Raw genomic sequence first — 23,942 nt, 5'->3', positions numbered from 1 at the left:
GAGAGAGGAAGCTCGTGGTCAGGGGGTGAACATATGTGGGATATACCCAGACGAGCCTCATCCCTGGTATCACTCGTAAGTGAATCACTCCGTCTCGAGACATTCTCCTATCGCCAGAGACCCAGAGCTTTTCCTCTGGGTCAAGGAAACAGTGCCTGTGGTTTGAGGGATCCAAGTTCTTATCCTGCTCAGGATTATCGAGTGCTTCTGATTTTCTGCTGACTTTCCATATCTACAGTTATATTTTTTCTTTCTTTCTTTCTTTCTGGAACACCATGCTTTAGTTTTCAAAGCAATTATTATCATAAAGTAAAAATGCATTTCAGTCATCTACCCTTATGGCCTTTTCATTTTCAATGATGTGCTTTATCATCCTATTTGTTTCAATTGAATTTACCATTTGTGTCAGTGCCATGGAAGTATAGTTCCTGGTTTTGTTTTTTCAAACATCTATATCCCTCCACCACCACCCCCATGCTCTCTTTCTCCCCCTTTCTCTACAGCTACATCTCCATAGCTACATCTCCCTCTTCATAGAACATGGCTCCTTCATAATACAAGAAAGATCATATTTGGCAGTAAAAAAAAAAAAAAAAGTGATTTTTTTAGCATGTCATAGAGTTATCTTGAATCTCGAGGGGTTAACTGAGATGGGGATGGGGGCAAGATTTTACTCTGTGGAGTAAAAACACAGCACTATTCATTTTTGATGATATTAATTTTTCATTATTTGAATATTGACTGCATATTGACATGCCAACCTGTTGCATCATCTTCCTTTGTCCCTTCCCAATCCCAAAAAGAAGGATTGATAAAAAAAAGAAAGTCTTGTTTTTTAATAAATTCCAATATGCTCTTCTGCACGGGGATTGTATGTTAAATAAGTGGAACAATACCCCACATACCTCTTCTCTGTATCCTTTTCTTCTTCTTTTTTTTTTTCATTCATAAATACTTTGCCGCAGCAGTTGTTGTCACGTTCACATGATGAGCTAATTCAGGAGATAGCAGACAAAGGAAAAGGGGGAGGGGGACCGAGAAGTTGGCTGAGAGCCCAGGAGAAATGTCATGCTGTTGTGAGAAAATGTCATGCATATCTAAAGAGACAAAGCGCCCAAAATATTGCATCGCTGGGGTGACAAGACCTTGTATTTCAAATTTCTGTAAAAATTACTTTTTTAGATTAGTGGTCAAAAATTAGTCAAGTGATGTCCTGCCCAAAACCTAGCTGTCTCACCCCCAAAAATGAAGCCACCACGGCATGTCAAAGGAAAGGCTATCCTATTTGATATAGTGCTTTGTCTGCTATGTTTTTTGGCCCATTTTTGAGATACAAGGTCTTGTCACCTCAGTGACGATTGTTCTTTTGTGTGTGTGTGTGTGTGTGTGTGGTGACAATGGCTCACAAATGGGCGATAAAAAGTGCTGTGGCAGAAGACAGTGGATGCAGAGAGCTGAAGGGTCTACAATGTTTGTTGTGATGTTTTTTTTTTTTGTACACATGAGCAAATTTCAAGGAAACCAATAGGACTGTGCATACAGTGAATCATATGACCACAAAGGGAATTATACCAGCCCTTTGTCCTTTTACCGCAATAAAATCACAAGCACCAAGGCTGAGATGTTTGCAAAACAGTTAAAAGGAAGTTGGACATTATTGCGTGCAAGATGGAAAGTTGGTATGTCATACCATCCACCAAGTTTCAAAACGTAAAATGTAATTTACAATCATTTTGCAATGATTTTATTCTCTTTTCTGTTTTATGTATTTTATCGGGTTCAAGCGACAACTCACATGGGCAGTAGTGTGTTAAGTAGTGCTTCATGAACAAGTTAAGGTAATTGAGACTTTACATACCGTAGTTGATCTGATTTGAGAAAGCTGTTCTAGATTAGCATTCAATTCTCTTGTTTTTGTAATAAATGCTGATACTTTCAAAGGATATGATGTCTGAGCCAGGAGAGTAGAATATGAACTGTTTTAGTCGTTGTGTGCTGTGAGTGCTGATCAAATAAGAAACCCCCATACACTGTAGCTATGTCCACTCTGTCCAAAGTCCTTGGTGCAGAAAGAGTTAAAGAGCCAGTCAAACCCAAACAGCTACTAGTAGCTTTTGCATCTATACAGTGAGAGCTACACGTATCTTGGTGTATGGGCAAGGTCATCCATTTATTTGTTATCAACAACAACAACAACAACAAATACAATAAATGTTGGGTTTTTCCCCAAATAGGCAATGTTGGAATGAGGGCTGTATATTTATGTGAGCTACATGTGTTTATGTTCTTTGAAAGATGTCAACATTAGATTTTACCAAATCAAAACAGAATTCTATAGATGTCTTGTTTCATTTGACAAGAAAAGGAAAAAAATGCAGAATTTGTTTTAATATAGATTTGTTGTGTTTTGTTTTTTTGTGAGGCCTTTAAATCTGTTCTCCTTAAATGAATGGAACTTCATGAGTTCATCAACCACTCTGTCATCCCCACTTAAACGGCTCAGACCTAATTAGCGACGGTCTTTGCACCTTCCCCTGGTCCTTGTGAAGGGGGGAACCCCAGCCCCCCTCAGCTGCTGTATCAGAGGAGGGTAGGGGGTGAATCCAGCAGGAAATTCACCTTAATACAATCCGTCTCTCAGTGTCACAAATTCTTTCATCGGGTAGTCACTGTAGGGTCACTGAATTCAAGCTAGCTATTAAAGGGATGGTATAGTATTGGTTGAAGTGAGGATTGAGCTTTAAAGGTAGGGAATCCCATTTGCATGCCTTAAATGAAGAGTTGTATAAATACAGTGGTATGTTGAAGAGAGTATCATTTTAGAAACTCCCATAAAGTATTGAAAGTGGAAGGTAACATTTAGTACATTTTTATTGACCGTTAGATTTTCAATTGAATTTTTTTCGGGGCTCACCGTAAATTCCAGTACATTACTAGGCTACCTTTGCAGACCCATGCACTGCATGTGTGTCCATCATGTATATTTTGTGAAGAAAGTTCATCAAAACTTACAAACATTTCTATATACATTCTTGCCACACACTCTATATGTTATTACATCAGCTCTTATACTTTTAGATTTGTGTTTATTGATAAAAACAAAATACAGAAGACTGCAACAAAAAGGCTTAAGTGTGGCTGACACACAGAACTACTGAGTAGTTGAGTTTTGTGCATTATTCAAAATTGTAGATAACTGTTGACTTCCAAATTTCTCAGCAGTGGCCTAAACAAGTCCCCTGAGGTTCATATTTAATGTTTTGCTGCATTTTGGGAGGTCTGTAAAAGGTATCCCCTACCTTTAACATTTTTTGAGATACTTAATAGAAACCACTTTATGGAATGTTAATGGGCATACCATTCGAATAAAGATTCATAGTTTATTTGAGGAAAATTGGGATTGAAATAGCTGAGATATCAAAAAAAAAAGAGTAAAAAACAAAGCGATTTTAATAAAAGGTTTATCCCAACTTTTATTAGTGTCAATTTGTTTGAATATCTTGGCAACTTCAAAACCATTTTTCATCAAATAGATTTTGAATTCCTCTAAGAATCCTATGTTCTTTCATATTTCATAAGATGTTTGTAGCTAAAAATGTATTTCATAAAGAAAAGTTGGAAGCCTGAAATCTCACCTCAACCAAAACTATACCATCCCTTTAAAGGTGACTGCAAAGATAGATGTCCATATGTAGATGGATGGAATGATAGGCAACAAGGGCAAAGAGACATATGGATGGATAAATAGGAAGACGGATGGATTGATATAATGTCATAAATCAGAAATAGATAGAAAGATGAATAGACAGATTACACAATTGATAGATAACAATAGATGAAGACTACTGTACGAGCTGAAATTTTCGCGTACAGATGTTATCGCGTATTGCTACTTTGAGGACATTTTCGTGTGTTGTTAATTTCGCGGTTGCGAGGGTCTAACTGAACTTAGTTATTCGAGCGTTGTTATTTTCGTGTGTTGTTATTTTTGCGGTTCAAAGGCGATTCACAAAATTCACGAAAATAAAACCACCGCGAAAATTTCAGCTCGTACAGTAATGTGAATATAGAGAGAGAGATTGAATAATATAGAGAAAATATATAACTGCATATAGAGAGAAATATATAACTGCAAACAATATGTAGTGAAATTAAGTTACTTTTTGAAGGTGAGTACATAGATTGATAGATGTGATGTAGCATAGATGGAAAGATAGATAGTAAAATGAATGGTCAGTAAACCAAGATGTTGTAGGTATTAAGTAGATGTATAGGTACATCAAGTGATCAACAGATAAACAAGAATAGATGAAGAAATATATGATGATAAAGAGTGGGGGAGAAAGAGATAACTTAATTGGTGGTAAATTAATTCACTCTAGCTCTAGCTAAAATGTTAGCAAAGATTGTTTGGTTTGTGAGTAGATAGATATATGAAGATTGATTGATTGATAGCTATATAAAAAGATAGATTGACACATGAATAAACAGATGAAAGGATGGATGGATACAAAAAAGAATAGTTTGATGGATATATAAATCAGAAATAGATGAGTAGATAAATGGACAAATCAATAGAGAAACAGAAATGGATGAAGAAAAATATAGCAATGGAGATAGAGAGAGAGGAAAGAAGAAGAAGAAGAAGAAGAAGAAGAAGAAGAAGAAGAAGAAGAAAACTCACAGTGTTAGAACTCTTTTCAACTCTTTAACTCTTTTGCAGCATCAAGTTAACCTTTATGTAATAACTTGTAATATGTTTATTTATACTCGAACTTACAACCAATACTTAGGAAAACTTTGGTTGTCTTTCAGAATCTTCCAAATCACTAGAAAATTGAATGCAGATATAGAAAATACAATTATCAATGGGATAGTGATGATGTGACAGCTGCATGTATGTGTGTATAACTTGTGATTGGTTGAGAACGAGAAGGGCGTTAAGTTATCTCGAACACTGTGGGTTTAGTGGCAACTTTATAGCCTTCTCACTCTCAACCGACGAATTTCTGTTCCGTGTATGTCAATACCCTAAAAGCAAGGGATATTCTTTTAATAACACATTAACAACACACGGTTCATCCGGAAATTTATTCATGTATTCAGTCCTTGATGAAATCTAAATTGCAAGAGTTCCGATCTTTATTGCGCTGGCCACATTCTATTCCCCTACAACTGAAATGAGGTGTAATAACATGCCAACCAGTGACTGTGTAAACACTCCTTTGCGCCATGCTCAATTTAGTGTACTCATGACAATAAATATAAGCACTAAAGCTGGCATCAATTACGTAATCCTCGACCAAAGATTCATCGGCTTTCTTTGCTCACACAAGGACAGGATTCAACATTGGCCCTATCGCGTGATTCATTGTAAAGCGCTGCTCTGAACCAAATAGCCAGTAATCTGGCTACAAAGCGGATTAATTGCGCGATGCAAAAAGTATGTTTGACAGCGCTGAGTACACCAAAAGCGAATGGAACAGGCCGACTGTATTATTGCCAAACATTATGAGTTGGACAGAAACAGTTGACATTTGGTCAAAGTAGGATGACTTTTGTAACTCTGGTGTCTGGAATCTTTGGATATACCTCTTGATACTGGTATGTGGATTCTTAAACAGCCTGCTTCACATTTTGTTTCCATATGAGAGAGATTATTTTACAATCCTTGAAAAGCACGGGAGCTGGCATTACAATTGTGTGTTTCTTTGTTTGAGAACTGGCCCAACTCAGATATTTCATTGTCACTCCGAGATTGGATTCATCTACTCTGAGATTCAATATAGATCATTTGGTGCCTGATATTCTTGCGTCGCGGAAAACAAGGTAAGAGTGAGTTGATCCTGCCGGGACCCATCCTTTTGCCAAAGTTTGGGAGTGATTCTGTGGGTCGGGACATGAAGTCAATTTTATGGCAAGTGTAGAGTTTGTCTGCTATTTACTAAAAGTCAGATATGTAACAAGAAACTTGAAACAGGCAATTCTACCACTGAAGACAGACAGACAAACAGACAGACAGACAGATGTAGAAACAGAATAACCTCAGTCCCACTGGTCTAAATTCAATTTGTATCGAGAGATTATTCGACTCTCACATCTGGGAATTTACACAGACAGATTAACATTTTGCACCATCCTGTAAATGTCAGACCGTGGAATGCTGCCAGTACCAAGGTACCTTGGAGTGTTTTTGAAACATTTTGAGTGTTTGCCAAAGACCTTTAACCTTTGTATACAGGTCTGAATGAGAGAACAGGTAAAAAAAAAAAAACACAAAAAAAACTGTTATCACATCATTCCTTTATGCACCATCAGATGTTAGCTTTACAGATACCATGTAGTACCTCACCATTTTGTAGTGATCATTGATGGTAGAGATGAGTATCGATGATGCTATTATATCAATTTACAAATTACAGAATCTATTTACCTATATTCCTTTGCACTGCAAGATCCCCTGGTATTTAAAGATGTAACAAAAGTGAGCAATTACATAAAAGATATGTTTAAAGTCTTGATTTATAATATGCTTCATTTTAGTGATTTCCTATTTTCTAGTGGTAAGCTAATGCCACAGTTTGTCAGCTGCTCAGACAAATGCTTAGTCCCCCAATTATTGTTTATGATGTTATTTCATTTTGTGTGTTTATATACCCAATCTTGGATCCATTGCAGTGGATAGGACATAGGTTTGATATGATTTTGTGAAGCACTGTGACGTGTTTATTCACTGTAAGAGCACCATATAGGTAGGCCTACCTATATTGTATTGTATTGCAAATGAACAGCTGTCCACAGGCAGTGCAGATTTCACAAGCTTTTGAAGAAAACAACAATAAAAGCTTCATATTATTTTAACATCTATGACCCCGTTTACAGTGCGGGGCCGGGCTCGGCCGCGGCTCGGCCGCGGCCGAGCCCGACCTCAATTGCGCGGCCGAGCCTCGCATTTTTGTCCGTTTACACTGCTGGGCTCGGCCGCGCTTTTGATTCAAACCTTTCAACATTTTGTCGTAGTGGCGCTCTGCTTGTAAACAAACGCAATTTGGTATTGTCTGGTTTTCAGACCTTTTGCCAAATGAATTCCGTGGCGACGAAGTCGCCGTTCGGGCAAAGGCCTTTGCCGAAGGAAAAAAATCCTTTGCAGGACAAAACCACCTTAAACTATACTAGTTTTCGACGTTGAGGGGGTTAATATCCTGAATAGCGAAATATACAGGCAGAGGGTTTGGAAGCCAGACTAAAATTGGCCGCGCAATTGGCCGCGCATTTGGCCCAGTTTGCGTTTACACCAAGAAGAGGCCGGGCTCGGCCGCGGCTCGGCCGCGGCCGAGACCACCTCCAGAGCGAGGCCAAATGCGAGGCCAATTTTGGCCTCGCATTTGGCCTTTTGCGCGTTTACACTGAAGCAGGGCTGGGCTCGGCCGTGGCCGAGCCGCGGCCGAGCCTCGCACTGTAAATGGGGTCTATTTGCACGTCTGGGGGCTGTTTGAGATTAATTTAATGGCTGGTTTTCCAGTGCAATTTCAGTACCTTGTGCAAACTTCAAACGATAACTTTTTATTCTTAAGATAAAAAGACTCGAATAAACAAAACAAACACAACATGGACATGGAAATAATGCACAAAGAATGATTGCTAATATTGCTTTATATGTCTTTTGTCCCGTAAGTCTATTTTTGGCCACAGCGCACAGTTAACAAAGCATGTTGGGTACATAATTTAAGCATTTCTCACATGAACTGGAGACTATAAAAAAGCAATGCCTTAAAAAAGGGCAACTTTTCTCGCACTTTAGTCCTCTTTTCATCACTTTCCTAAGGAGATTACACAGAATAGTCGCGTCTTTTTATTTTTTTTTTCCTCTTAGGATCCACAGGGGCATATCTTTTTCATCCTCGCGAGGGTTGTAAGCAGTCACGGATGTAGATAAGCAGCTCAAATCACAATAATGTCACCTTTTCCCTCGAGAGGGTTTTGAAGTTTCCCTTTAAGGCCTTGATAAGAGGATAGATATGGTAACAAGGCACTGCTGATCATGATATCTACAAAAGAATTGCCGTGATACCCTTTTCTCTCTTCGTGTAAAGTTTGAAAGAAGATTACACTCAAATGCGCTTTTTTTTTTTCCTCTCTCTCCTGGCAGTGTTTCATGGTTCTTGGCACAAAATGCCCAGCAACTTTGATGGAAAAGTCGTGATTTATCGAATGTCGTAACTTTTCACTGCCAGTGTGAAGGCCGCTAATGTGTCACCTTTTGCCTTGAGAGGGGTTTGGTATTTCCTTTATTTCAACATTTTCCCTTTCAGGCAGAGAGATAAGAGGATATAAGGCAAGCAACAAAGTGCCTCTGGTAATGACACTTGTGAAAGAATCGTCCTGATCCTGAAGCACGTATAGGAAGGGAGGTGGGAAAGAAGTGACATGGTAGAAAAAGTTTCTTGTGCGTGGGACTTTTTCCTGTCTAGGCCAAAAATGGCATGCTTCTCTTACAACATTTTTATGTTCGAGTAAATGGAGAAATCAAATATAAAGTTACTCCCGCCTCTTGGGAGAGAAGTTTGCAGAATCCAATGGAATGTAGAATAGATAGGCCTTATTCATCTGCAGTCAGTGCTCTTTCACTTTCCACGGCCAGTTAACCCGTTGAGGACGGACTGATTTTGCTACAACAAGCATTTCCCATAGACACCTGCCCGAGTATACTCGGGACTCGTCCTCAACTAGTTAAGATATTTACAACATTTTGATGGGATGTTCAAATCTTTCTTCTTTTTTTTTTCATTTCATTTTCGTCATGGTACTGGACTCAGCCAGATGGCCGTTGTTCGGCCAGTCTGTCAGTTTGCCCCAGCCATTAGCAATAAATGAAGGAGTCATGTGGTGGAATAAGGGGATAAGCACCAACTTGTCCCGCGCATGTTCTCAGTTATTGGGCCAGGTCATGCAATTTATAGCAGCCTGATGGTTAAATGTCATTGTGGTATTGATTATAATACAGGTTATTATGCAATCATTCAATGAGGCACCTGCTATATATGCGTTTCCATTAATCACATTATTTTTTTTTCTGGTTTATTTTTAAATGTTGGCCTGCATTAATGAGGATTTTTTTTTTCCTCACGCTTTTTTTGTAATCACTCCTGCACCTGTTTTCATTGCTTTGGTATCCATTTTGCCCAGAGTGGCAGTAATGCCATTTTGGGAAAGATATGGAGAGCTTATCCAGAGGGCCAGACTTGGGGTATATCTACAAATGATCAACTCATTAGCAAGTGGAACACTGATTAGACCAGCTAAGCACGCAGCGGGGCAATATAGGCTCGATAAGGCTTGGATCAATTAATTAAGATTGGGGCAAAAGAACATCATTATTCATGCTGGAGGCCCCAGGGTGACCTAAGTTATGCACAGATTGGAATGAGAATTGCTCTGGCATATATTGGTCTTTGAGAAAGAGAGAGAAAAAAAAATAATCAGTCTCTCTTCATCAGCTGGCGGTTGGCTAAACCTAAATCCCTGAATAATCCTAATGCTAACAGTTCTCCCCGAGTGATTAGCATAAGTCCCTATATGACTGCTAGCCATACAATGAAGGGAAAAGAGCATTGCAAATTCAACCTGTATGGGTCTCGGCAGTACAAGGTGTTGTCAATGCACCCATTTCGAGGTCAACGCAACCAGTGGTGCTGTGGTGTGATGGTGTGAGCATGGTTTCTGGTTTTTGCCAAGCCCCGATGTGTTGAAGCGATACCGTCCTTGGATATACCTCTACGTGGAATCTATTGATGTTGGAGGGAAAAGATGGATGGAAGATGTTGTGAGGAGTTGGGTGTAAGTATGAAACTGCCATGTGTGGATCAGGGTCAGGGGATGACACCTCCTGTAGTTTTTTAGTCGTGGTTCATTGCAAAGAGCATGGTAGTATTACATCATCAAGTGCACTATCCAGCAAAGAGTGTACTTCAAAGAAACTATTTATATTTAGGGTAGATGCTCCATGACACACATGGTCTGTTCAGCAAAGACATTGTAGTTCATTGTCTGTCTTATTTCAATTTAAAAGTTGTCTTCTTTTAATGCTAATTGCACAGTTGGGTCACCCCCCCCCCCCAAAAAAAAAATGAATATATAGACATGTTTATATGTATACCTGTATATATTATATGGAGAAATATATGCTGCTTTGTTAATTTTACTTGGTCCACAAACTTCATGAATAGCTGGCGAGAAATCTTTCATATTTTCATATTCCCAATGTAACTTTCAGCTTTTTTCCACAAATTGTTAACCCGTTGAGGATGAACTGATTTTGCTACAACACGCATTTCCCATAGACACCTGCCAGAGTATACTCGGGACTCATCCTCAAAGGGTTAACAATATCTCATGCTTGGAAGTGCATGTGAAATTCAGATTAAAAACAAAGCATAGATGAGAAAAAAGGAATAAAAGTAATGAAATTACAAGGACAAAATGAATTAATTGCTTTCAAATATGCAGCAAGTGCAAGGGTGTGGCATTCATTACTTATGAGATTGCAAATCAAAACAACAAGAGTGATATAGACAGTTGTAGACAACACACACACACACACACACACACACACATCACTTTCATGCTTTACACAAGACTGGCATGCTGCATTCATCATCAGGCATACCAAGCCACTGTCACGTCGGTAAAGAGAAGCATTTTTTCTCCCCATAACTTCTTCGGAAGGAAGTAGTATGGGCTGAATCACATCCTGTTGCCTGATAATAGCTCCGGGAATCCATGGATGTTGTTTGCAAAGTAATGAACAGCAGGTTGTTTGAGGAAGTAGTCCTCAGCTTTATATCCCTTTGTATGGCAGCCCTTCTGTACTCCATTAAAAAAATTTAGACGAAGATGCTTCCGGCTTCCGGATGTCGCTGTCAAAGAATCTGCCAACTTAAAAGTGGAAGACACTCAAACAGTGAGTGTTGGTTTGGCAGCAACAGCAACATTAACAACAACAAAATTTTAACGTTTCTTGAATTTTCTTGTGGTTTAAGCTAGTTCTGTAGGATGAAATGTTGGACAAGTTCTTTCCTCTCGAAGGGACACAAAATTAGTTAATGCGCCCCTATTCAGAATTGTGGCAAAAAAAGCTGCTGACTCCATATTCAGAATTGTTGTTGTTGTTGTGTCAATGCTTAACAATTAAGGGGAAAAAATGTATTCCTTCCTATTTCCTTTGAGTAAAATTTCCCACAAGTACTTATTGTAGTAATGCACAGTAGACCTTTGTGTATTTCTCAGAGATGGCAACGGTTACTTTATTGCAGTATTTTGTAGTGTTTGTTTTGGTTTTTTTTGCCAGGAATGCTTCAGGTTTCATGGAAAATTCTGTTTTTCGCCCAATTGTATTTAATACTACAAATGTCTAGTACAGGCAAGTGGAAAATACTGTTATTTCACACCAAAAAAGAAAGAAAATATTCCTTTCCAGGCCTCAGAATACTGCAATGTTGTAAAAAAAGGATTCATCCCTGATTTCACATGTGCAAGCATCTATATTTTCAATGTTATGAACAATTAGTGGGGACTGATGACACCAGTAGTCTTAACTGTCATGTGGATAGATCAAACTATTATTCCTTCTATTTTTGGATGCAATTAACACTGCAATTTTACCCCTCCCCTCCCCCGCCCCCCCCCCCCCAAAAAAAAGAGGGGGTAATTTCACATTATTAAAGAATGAAGATCAAGTTGCATTGGCAGTTTGGCCTCTTGCGTGATCTACGATATCTCTGGAATTTTGTCATTTGTCGTCACTTTGCTTTCCAATCTAAATCGGGGGAAGGATGTAGATAGACATATGTTTGGGATGATGTCGCCTGGAGCAGTGCCAGCTTCCAAATGTGGGTCACTCATTAGGTGGCGCTTATGAGGGTATTACCTGGTAAAATGCCGGCTTGATTCGAGCAAAGATGAGTCAATATTTGACACTGAGCTTTCAGTGAGCCAAACAAACTGATTCTGCTTATATGTATCACTCAAGGTGTGTATCCACGGTAACAAAAAGAAAAGACATAGTTTTTTGTACCACACGTGAATCCATCAATCACATTTTTAAATACCTCTCTAACTTTTCATTGGTGAAATACCACAGTAATAGATTTATTGCAAATTAGGACTTCTGACAATTTTGCGAGTGGTTAAATTTGCGATTGTGGAGTACTGTACTGAATGGAGAAATGTCCATCACATTCATGTCAGGTTTGGAATTCATATATTTGTGTGTTTTTAAATTGACAACATTCATGAAAATAAAAATCTAGTGAAATATTCGGTGTACATGTATATACAGTATTAATTGGTAATGTTCAATGTCAAATTTAAGTATTGGGCTTACAAGCAATTACATGAGATGATGGGTCTGGAATCAGTCATTTTCGTGTCATTTTTTTTTTTCAATGTGATAAAATGACCCTTATTAATCTCCTTTTCTTCTTTCTTTCTTTGTTTCGTTCACTAAAGGTTGCCAATCAAGTTGTTCAGGCGCTGCTGATGCAGAAGGTATGTAGACGTGTGAACAGTTGTGTCACTTCAGGAAGGAGGAAAGCGGTAGCAATGGCAGCAGCAGTAAAAGAGATAAATGTTGTTGTATAGGTGATGTTGATGATGGTAGCTTTGGCTGCTGGTGTTGCTGATGTTGTTTTGGTGGTGGGAGTTGTTTTTATTGTGGTAGTGGTTGCTGTACTTTTTGCTGCTGCAACTGCGGCTACTGTTGTTGGTGCTAAGTAGAATGTATGTTTGTTATCTTAATCGTTACCATGGCTGCAGTGATATAATAGTAGAAGTATAACATTTTGTTGTAGTATAAAGAGATGTGATGGTAAAGATATTAAAAATGAAGTGAATAGTTGAAGGTGGTAGTGAAACCACAGTTGAAAGTGATGTGGTGGTAGTAATAGTAGCAGGAAAATTGGGCCACCAAAAGATCGGGCCACCAAAATCTCTACTTAAATGAATTCAGTGGTCTGAACCGGGGAAAAAAGTTAGTGTCGGGCCCTGATGTTACTAAGAACTGCTCTCATTATATTGTTATTACCCTCCTCTGCTGTAGCTGCTCACCCTTTCTTATTTTTCTTCTTCGTCTTACTGTCATCTTGGTGTTTGTTTTTTGTTGTTGTTGTTGTTTTTTTTAATTCAACTCCTCATGGAGTAGATGACTGGTGACATTATTGTAGCTGTATTTCTGCACGTGATCATATGACGATGACGTTAAAAGAATGGGGTTCAGACTGAGGTTATTTGAGGGTAGCTGGGGATGCATCACTCATGACAGTAGACCGCAAAGGATTTGAAATTCAGTCGGCCACCCCCTCCCTCCCACCTTCAGATTTGTATGTAGCTTCATGGGGGATGGATATATAGGCTCTGCAATTGCTTGACTGTGGGTCTGTCCCGGTGACTCAACTGGTGAACTTACAGTGGTCCTCTACTTCAGGTAATCCCGTTCCACTAGCATTTGAAAATAAGTATTTTGTTCATATTGTTTCTGCAATAAGATAATGGATACAGATTTGGATACTTTTATAGTATGTCTTTCACCTGAACAGGGACCCTTACTCTCCCCCAACCACACACACATACAGACCCATACACATATGCATGGGGTATTTGCACTATTTATTCTCCCCCCCCCCCCCCAATGGCCAAAGGTTAATCATACAGTAAATCTTGACTTTCTTCATGGGATGTATTCCTTCCTTGATTTTTTTTTTCTTTTGGACTTTTGTTTCTTTGGGTTTGTGTTGTTTTGTTCTGTTTGTTTGTTTTTTGTTTTGATTTGGTTTGTTTTGGGTTTTTTGAGGGGGTGTGAATAATGAATGAATTAAAAAAAAAAGTAGGGTTTTACAAAACAATTCACAATAGACCATTTCTGTCATTCATTACAACTTAATATGGATATCCTAGTAACAAAGCATTTCGTTCACCTGCTCCTTACCATTGAATTCCTTGGGCAGGAATTCACTTAGTTGTTGCTAGGTTGGGCAAGCCTCAGGCAAGCTTTATGGTTTTTAGGGCAACGTCTGTGAGCAAAACATGCATAAAATCTGAATACATTACAGAACCGGTCTATTGCCCCTGGTTGAGGAGGGATTTTACCTTTAACAGCGAGGTCAAGGCACTGTTTTATACTGCCCCATACGGCATACCTGTATTTGCCGTTTCACAGGTGTAGTGGCTTGATGACAGACACAGTGGTCTGCTGCCCTGATATCAATCAGCAGCTTGTGCCCATCAATAAAGCCTCTGATACCAGTAGCAACCATCACTAACCCCCTCCCCCTTACCCCCTTACCCCCCCCCCCCTTACCCCCCTTACCCCACCCCATCACCCAATGATTGCCACAGTAGGATGGGACAACCTTGTTTTTGCACTGTCACAGCGGTCACTTTGGCGTTGTAATGATGCAGGGTTCATTGAACCAGGGGATGAGTAGAAAATCACAGCTCCAGATTAACCTCAGACAACCAATTAATCATGATAAGTTTATGAATCACTGACCAGTCATGTTCTGGCAAACTTAATTGTCAAGTAAAGTGCTTTGAAGGTGGTTTGTATAGTTGATAAAGAGAAGAATAAGATGAATGACATGATCGATAAACTTACAATAGAATGAGCTGCAATGAGCATGGATTTCCATTCATCATCAAGTCTTCACAGAGATGATGACATTGATGCACTTTGATATTATATTTAGGTATCTTCCCTTTCATTTATAGGTAATACAGCTTAAAGGGTGTGTACAGTTCTGGTCGAGGTGAGGATTTAGCTTTTAACGTTTTGCGAGATATTCAGAAACCACTCTATGAGATGTCAAAGAGCATGCAGTTCTGAGGGGTATCAAAAGTTTATTTGATGAAAAATCGGTTTTGAAATGGCCGAAATATCCAAAAACAAGGTGAAACAAAGAGATCCTAATAAAGTTGTGGCATGTCGCCTTTTATTATTAGCACTTTTTTGGATATCTCAGCCATTTGAAAACCAATTTTCATCAAATAAACGCTGAATCCTTCTTAAAATTGCATGCTCTTTCATATTTCATGAGAGGCTTTTCATTATCTCACTTAGGAATGTTCTAAACATGAGTCCCCACCTCAACCAGTACTGTACAGTCCCTTTAAGTTTGAGTTGGCTACATCTCCTTTCATTTATTGGTTGGTTTTTCAGTTATATAATTATATGAATATACAAAGTGTATGAAGTATACAAAATCTCTGAAAAGAAGGGGGGATAAGGAGAAGGATGAATAAGGAAGGGAAGAGGGAATACCTGAACTGATTTGTATTTGGACAGAGAGGAAACCCCGTTTACATCTGAACGAGTTTTGCGTCCCAGGTCTTTCTAAAGGTATGTGGGCAGCTAATGGCAGGTCGTCTCTCTTCCCCCACCCAAGAGTAGTCTGTCCCTGTTCCAAACCAGAGAACTACGGACCGGCTGATGGGAGCTAAATTTAGCCCTTGTGTGGTTAATTAGCCAGCGAACAGTTTTGCAACACCCCTCCCCCCTCCCACCCGAGTGCGAGCGGGGGAAGGTGAGAGTGAGGGAGTGGAAGAGCCTGACCTGACGTTTGATTCATCGTGAAGATCCCACGTGAGCAGCAGTGCAGGTTCGGAGGACCGTGATACGAGGAGAGGAGTAGTATGAGCTGCAGCGTCAAAGCAAGGGGGCAGAATAACCACCCCCAACTCAGAAGGGAGAAGATAGAGGGGTACAATTCCGCACCCCGATACCCCCTTCCACCATCATATGTTACCCCATCGTGAAGCGCAAGAGGAAGTCGTTCTTTAGCCGCTGACGGGCTGGAGACGGAACAAACACTTCAACCTGAAATCTGACTGAGGATGCCAGGGTAATCGCCACCTCGACTGGATACTCTGGACTTGGCTAAGGAATTCCATGAAGGATTGACAAAAAGGGGGTTGTAGGAGACTCTGGAGTGACATTTGTTTCGTATAGATGTAGGATTATCTTGTCAGTAAGCCTCGCTGATTGCTGAGGATGAGCGATATGTTTGGTGAGCATGCTTCTAAGTGCTTCCCACTCCATCAACTGTGCAGATGTCCATCCACAGAATGTGACACTGTTGCATCATAACATTGAAACCATCAACAGCACTGCAGAACTTTTGCTGAATTCCCTTTGACCCCCACCACATCACCCACAACCCCTACATCAAAGGAAATAATAGTTGCCATGGAAACCAGTCTGCTGCAGCTTGGAGAGAGATTTCCTCTGGGGTTGGTTTCCCTCACTCGCTTTTCGCACGAGATATTTCCGGCACCGCGTAGAGTGGAGATTTCTTGCCGAGTGCCATAAAGCTCGATGGTTCGCAAACCACGCTCCCGTTCGTCGACCCTCCAAACATATTTTATCTGAGATGCAGCATCTAGTTCAACACACACACATGCATCAGCATTCACTTATGCCAGTGTTTCTGAAATGGGGACTTTTCTCCACAGATACCCCCACTGGATAAGGTGCTTACTTTACGCAGCCTGAGCAGAATAACTGGATTTGGGAGCCTTTAATACGGCAGGAATTCTATTCACACCATACTTTGTGGATCAATCAATGAAAATGCCAAAGAAGCAAATGCACTGAGCTGTCCTGGGCTAGTGAGGCCATTAGTCTAGTGTCTAGATGGTGTTGGTTTTTATAACAAGGCTTTGAGAAATCAGACCGTGGCACCATGTTCGACATCGTGTTTCCGTGGCTGGACCTAATGGTTTGCTTCACCTTGTGTATGGCCCTCTGGTATTTCATATCACTGCAGGTAAATTGGCAACATTCTCATCATTCATATTTTTCGTACAACCTTGTATAGTGCAGAGGATTCATATTTTCACAAACTTTTTTTTTTCTGCAGGTGTATTCACGAAGGGTAAAACTTCCTTCTGTTTGTCGATGAAATCAGTCAAATCTGTGTGAAATGCATGTACTGTCCAATATCCAGACAAATTTTCATGTTATCCTCACTGTGGAAAGATGTATGGAGATAATGTAACCCACAGAGAAAACCAAAGCAGCCACCTTAATGCTAAAAATATTAACTAATGCACCTTTGTATGTATCTCAAATTATTTGCGTTCGTCACCTATGTGGGTACTATTTGCAATGTGACCCTCTTGAGTGTTTATAGAATGACATATGTTACTTGTTTTCATGCTGATCAAAAGCAGTGTACTTTAACATTGCATGTCTCTCAGAACTGAGGCAATTTATTAATAAGTTACTATGCAATGGAGATTTAGAAACTTGTTATTTTAACATAAATCCTAAAGAAAACTATCAAGTTTCAAAAAACGCCATTCCTGAGGAGGTTTTTTTTTTATTCTTTTTTTTTTCACATACCTGTACAGTAGTTGCCTAGCATTTACACATATGCTAATACTCCTTCAGCTTTGTACCAGTTTCGAACGTGCCCTTCTGGATGTCAACATTTGTGTTGCATTTCCACGTTGTGCTTCCTGTGAATTCCCTGCTGAAAGTGCTTTACTGCCTATCTTCACGTGGGCTTACCATGATCAAATGTAAGATATAAATTATATATAAGTCGCACCATGATTATGAAATCTGTGATATCATCTTGGCTGAGAAATCAAATTTTTAGGGCCTACGCTTCGATGAGATTATCACCGAATCAACTTGGGCACATCAAAGCAGTGCAAGTGATGATTTGAAGGAAAAAAAAAGAAGATATTTCAGTGCGAAGTCGGGTCAGATCTTGGACTAGAAATATTGATGCTATAATTAGATACAACACCATTGATTGAGTTTATAGATTAACTGCTTGGTACTTAGATACTAATGCTTTGCACAAAATGTGCAAATGAAGAAGCATACAAACATTCCATTTTTGAACATGAGACTTGAGGGGAGAAGTCACTACTTATCTTTTTATCTGAAGTGCATTCATTGTTGTTGTTTTTTTTATGTTTCAGGTTGGCTTCTCCGTAGTCTTAGCAATTGCACTGTACCTCACCAATGAAAAATGTGTATGCAGTGTGTTAAAAGCCATTTTTTTTGTTTATTTGTAGACATTGAAGAATGATCCTCAATTAAATGAAACTTTGATTTGAAGTCAGAGATTTTTTTTAAAAAATGAGAAGAGAGTAGATTCATATGACTGTTCTTATATATATATATATATATATATATATATATATATATATATACATATGTGCTTCTCTTTATACTTCTGTCTATCCATCTATATGTCTATCTATCTATCTATCTATGTTTATCTATCTATCTCTCTCTTTACGATGATATGAGTTACGTAATGGGAGGTTGGTCATGGAAAGCAAAACAATTAGATTGTGCATCAAAGAGACAAAATTGAAATTGATTGTGGAATGGTGCTAATGCATGCGGAAGGTCGTGTGCTTTATGTTATTTAGTGCATCGGTGACTGCTGCAACAACTTTTATCCATCAATATAAATCCATATCAATTTCCTCTATGCATGTCAGAGTGATTATAATGGAATTCTCTCGCAATGTAAAGCATACAAAATTCCACATTGAATTCTATGTGATCTGTATAGAATGTTTAATCTCTGACCTACATTTGTACATTTCCTCCGTAGATCGTGTGTGCGTGTACATAGTCCTTCCCATGCCACTGCATGTTATACTATGCGTGCATGAAAGCTGCGATACCACTAGCGTGTGCTTTAGTGTAGTGCAGTGCAGTGGCTAGTGCGCGCTAGCTCCAGCACCAAAATAATTTCCTCTTTTTGGCACCCAGGGTACAACCTTTTTAAAAAAAAATAAATAATTCAACAAAATGGCTGATTTTTATTTGGTACCCCGGGATACCATTTATGTCATCATTTTTTCCTTAGATACTTAACCCTTACTGTTTTTTTGTTTGCAAAGTGGTACAGATATCTACCAACTAATCATTCTCTCTAATTACCAGTGATATTAAGAGGTTACCTAATCCTCCTACCCCCCCCCCCTAAATCTGTATTCTGTTACCATGGCCTTCATGTTGATCTGGGGTATGTTGCTATGCACCTGAGTTGGCTTGCCAACTTTATAACTAGGTCAAGTTTTGGGGGATAACTGAAAGATGATGAAAAAAGTTTTCAGTTTAAGCTATAAAGTGCTCGGGCACGTACCGCAGGGGCAGATCCAGGAATTCTGTAAAGGGAAGGCGCTTTCACGAAATTAAAGGTGGGCACACGCGCCCCCCATTTTTTTTTCTTTTGTTTTAACAAAAAATAAAGAGGGGACGCCCCCCTCTGAATCCGCCACTGTACCGGGGTTCAAATAATCATATTGGAGTCCAGTCTTATACATCCACCTTGTTAAATCACATGTCACCAGTGAACATGAGGTGTGGCAATGGTCAAGCAAGACTTGTGTCTACAGCTGACCAATGTACATACAGGTGACCAATGTATCTTCTGATGACCAATTAATCTCAGATGACCTATGCATCTACAAATTAATGACTATTCATAGATGACCATGTGTCCATAGATGACCAAAGTAACTACAGATGACCAATGTATCTACAGTTGACCAATGGGAATCATTCTTTCATGTTGTATTCCACCAAAATAGTCAAGACAAGGTTTTACTTCCATTATGGCCACCCAGGAAGAATAAAATATTTGCTAAGTAACTGACTAATTAACTCATTGAAGACGAATCCCAAGAATATTCGGGCAGGTGTCTATTGGAAACGCATGTTGTAGCAAAATCAGTCCGTCCTCAATGGGTTGATCTACACTCTTAACTGAATGATTTAACAAATATATAAATGAATAATTACATAAACTAACAAAATATGAAATATTCAAAACATAAGTGAATGAATAGATGGGTGGATGACTGATATAAACAATAAATTCTACAGCAATTAAAAAAAAAATGATGGATATATCACTAAATAAATGCATTATACATTCAAGGGTAACCTGTGGAGTTCATGTGAGTATCTTCTATTTTTCAATGATTTCTGATTTTCAGCAGTATAAGGGTTAGCGATGTGGGGCATGTATATGAAGTCAAATCTGAGTAGACTGAGATGGTGCTGTGCCTGCCTAATGATCATTCCTTCTTACTCAAGATGTGTTGATGATTTGTGCAAGTATCACTGCCCCCTCCCCCCCCCCATATCAGCCCCCACCCCCCCCCCCCCCAAAAAAAAAAATGGAGTGAAAATAATGGTTTCATCATTTAACAACGTTTTGACATTCACCCACTAATCTGTCAAGATAGATGTACATCTTGATAGCTTCTGTAGGGGGAAGTAACACTCACCGTTTGATTTATATCCCCGTAATCAGCCGTCATGTGATATTTCCTGCAAAAAGAAAAAAGATGAGGAAGAAGAAGAAGAAGCAAAAAGCGTAATAGCACACACACATACAGTACACACAGACACATAGCTTAAGCAGTTCATCATCACTTCACCCATAGATTCCAATCTATTCGATCAGTATTAATCTATCTGTGCTTTGCAGATTTATTATGTCATTTCAGGGCAGAGGCTCAAGCTTTCGTAATGGGGACGTCACGAGTGATATCTCTTTTGGTTTAAAGATCACGATTGTGATTCAGCTTTGAATAACGGATGATAGTTTATCATTCTGAGCAAGTTATGTTTTAATTGTATGTAAAATTATTTATTCTATCAACAGGTATGTTATTTAGATATTGTAGTTGCTTTTTATGACTCCTTTACAGCAATTCAACAAATGTCATACATACTGTAAATGTAGAAATATTTGCGGTACATTATTTTTCGCGTTTTTTTTTTTTTTTTGTGCTAATTTTGGATAACATGAAACAGTTGTCTTCTGTCGATATCTGATTCTGGTGTTGCTGATGATAATTTTGAATATTTCTGATAAAAAGAACATTCGTCATTTTCCCTTTACTATGAAGGATCATTGAATATCATTTACCTTTTGGCACGGGGAAAATTTGTTGAATTGAATGTCTAGACATCAATTTGAATGCAGTAGCTAAAATCAGGAAATTTAGAAAATACCAGAAAAAAAATGTCGCTTTCATCAACCACCATGCATATAAGATTCATGTCTCAAACTGAATCATTAGTTACTAATCATTTGCAGACAGATTACCTTACCATTCACATTTACCAATATCCCCTCACTGTAGAAAATGCTAAAAACAATTCAGATACCAGAGGGCAAGTGGAGTTGGCAACATGTTTGTGATGATTGAGAACTTGCTTTTCCCCATCAATGTCAATTTCCCCAGAAATGTTTTGGACACAACTTGAGACACCTTTAAAGAGGGATTTCACCTTTGATTAATACAATCTTTCTTTACAGGTGGCAACACATGACACTATTGTTCAGGGGAGTATAAATTCATCTGTTCCACTTGTGTATCAAGAGGCACATGTATGAATGATGAACATGCATTTTCAAGGATTTAGTTGACGGTGCGGATACTATTTCTGTTCCTGCAACGAATGTCTCGATTGAGATACGTGTCAAGCCCTCTAGCTCACGTAAGGTTATATACATGTAGTGCCAATATAGTCATTCTTGCCGCAAACACTTGATTTCTTACGAGTGACTGTGAAGAGATTCATCTGCACCTGAGATTAGATCATGATGTGTGGTGATCTATTTCGAGCCCTCGCTGTCCAGCGAGCTATCGCTGGATGATAACCACGATCACGACATCAAGCCGTAGCCCACTCGATCGATTACTCACCTTTCTGAATTCAGCCCCAGGCAAGTACAACGACAACAACAAAAAGAACCTGAAGTCTGTGCCATCACAAAGATAAGCTGCATACACCTCACAATCACTCGTCTGCCTTTTCAAAAAGGGCAAGTTAACATGAACGGATGGAGGGTCTGGCTTTGATACCGGGGTAGGCTGGGTGGGAGTACGGAGCAAACACCGAGATCACCCTCTGACGAGGCTTTGTTTTCGTTCTGCACAGAAATAGCTACCTTGGCCTTTATTTCTGGCTTTGTAACCTTGGAGAGCCTTAAAGTCCTGGCATAGTTTTTAGGCAGAATTGTGAGAAAATTGCAAAATTTCACTTTGAGGCTAAAGCCATAGGACAGCATGGTTTAGATTGGATCAGGATCTAAGTCTAATACAAAAAATATGTGTAATCCACCTTCTTTTCGACAAGTTTATGTAAGAATGCAGACAACAACATTAAGAAATATCATCAAATTTATTTTCATACAATGAACAATGTATGTGGAGTTTTAAGAGTACTGTATAAAAAAATATATATATATATTATTTGATAAATCATTCAAATAAACATCTTTCAGAGAGAAAAAAAATCATAAGACGTGTAAAGAAGACTTTAAAGCAAGGACAATAGAGAGCTGCTAAACCCCAGAGACTATTCCTATAAATGAGTACCCAAACATAGATGGGTATATGTGGGACAACAGGGTTTGATGTGAGCTCCAATGTCTTTATTCCCAGGTGACCAAAAATGTTTGGTAACTTACAAGTACTGGCTCCTCAAACAATGATATCATAGGAGGCCTATGAATTGGTGATCACCACATTTGCAAATATGTCGTTTGAAATCTTCTTTTACAATTGTACATCATAGTGGCAGAATTAATTATACCAGGTAAAGGAAAATAATGCACTTGTTTGTGAAGGTTCCATTATATACAAAGTACTTTGTGACTATAATTGGGCTGTGATTTTCCAGATTATCTGTTCTGTTCCTAGTTTTCTCAACATACTCTTCTTCTCTCCCATCTTCGCTGCCCTACCTCATCCTTCAAGCAATGTTCTCCCCGGGGATCAGTCAGGCGAGATCAACCAAATCCTTCCCTCCTCCTCATCCCCAATACCAGGACACTGTGATTCATCCGCCCCCTGCAGGAAGAGGGTCTTGGGGAGGGGGGGGGGGGGTGATAGGAGGAGAGAGATCAGAGATAAAAAGTCCCATGCTCCTAGATTAAAGTCGAGATGCCATCATAGGTTATGATGCGATGCCTCAATCCTCACGTTGCATCATTCTTTCTTTTTCCTTTTTTTTTCCCTACAAAGTTATCCCAATCATCACTACATCTCATGGATCACAATATTGCTCTGTGTCTACCGCCAAACTATAGCGTCAGTTGATGGACGGTATCACTTCACAATTGTCAAATCCAGTCAGCCACATAAGTGATGTGCTTTGCAAAGACAGAGAGAATTGAGATTAATGAGATTAGGATTTAAACTAATCCATCTCTTCATCTATGATTGAGAAGGCTGATGTAACCCTGAAGGAGGCAGAAAATCACATATAGGTCAAAGCCAATGTACTGTCTTTTAATAGTGTCCAGGCCAGATGCAGCAACTTTCCGTTTTAGTTTATATATTTGTTTCTGTGTTGTTCTTTTTTTTTTGGGGGGGGGTAGTAGTAAGGGGAGGGGGAAGGCAGGGTAGTTTTACATCTGTATCCTTTTCTTTTTTTTTCAGAAAGACAACATCTGTCTCTGCCTAATAAGAGGCGTGGTGTCTGTCTGCTCCCATGGCTATATGATTGCGGATTAGAATCTGGGATGTGATTTGAGATCCCCCTGTCTTGCCATGCAATTAAGATTAGTCTTAAGGGATTAGCTGATCCATTCTTCATCACAGGGTTCAGACTGTGATTCATATAGAGGGATGGGAGCGCTCCGGGGAACAGGGCTGGAAATGGGGGTAGGAGAATGGCTGAAAGATATTGAAATATTATGAATATAGCATAACACTCCATTTTCATGTTGCACTCTTTAATACATTTGAAGAGTCAAATCAAACATATAGAATGATCTTACAAATTTCATGAAGATCAGACATAGGATAAGATAAAAATGTACACCTATCAGTAGCGGTCAAAACGTGTGTTGCATATAACCCTATACACAATTTATTGCAGTGATCATGGG

The 23,942-nt window shown here is 39.1% G+C and overlaps 1 protein-coding gene across 1 annotated transcript in view; it reads left to right on the top strand.

Moving 5' to 3' along the window:
* LOC140245015 (uncharacterized) overlaps positions 1-23,942 on the top strand; it is a 352,187-nt gene that overhangs the window by 295,966 nt on the left and 32,279 nt on the right. The window contains exon 8 of the mRNA XM_072324605.1: positions 12,508-12,546. Coding sequence (XP_072180706.1) covers positions 12,508-12,546 — 39 coding nt within the window. The remainder of the gene's footprint in view (positions 1-12,507; positions 12,547-23,942) is intronic.

This window comes from Diadema setosum, chromosome 22, assembly GCF_964275005.1.
Source record: "Diadema setosum chromosome 22, eeDiaSeto1, whole genome shotgun sequence".
Taxonomy (NCBI): Eukaryota; Metazoa; Echinodermata; class Echinoidea; order Diadematoida; family Diadematidae; genus Diadema; species Diadema setosum.
This window is presented reverse-complemented; position numbering and strand designations above follow the sequence as displayed.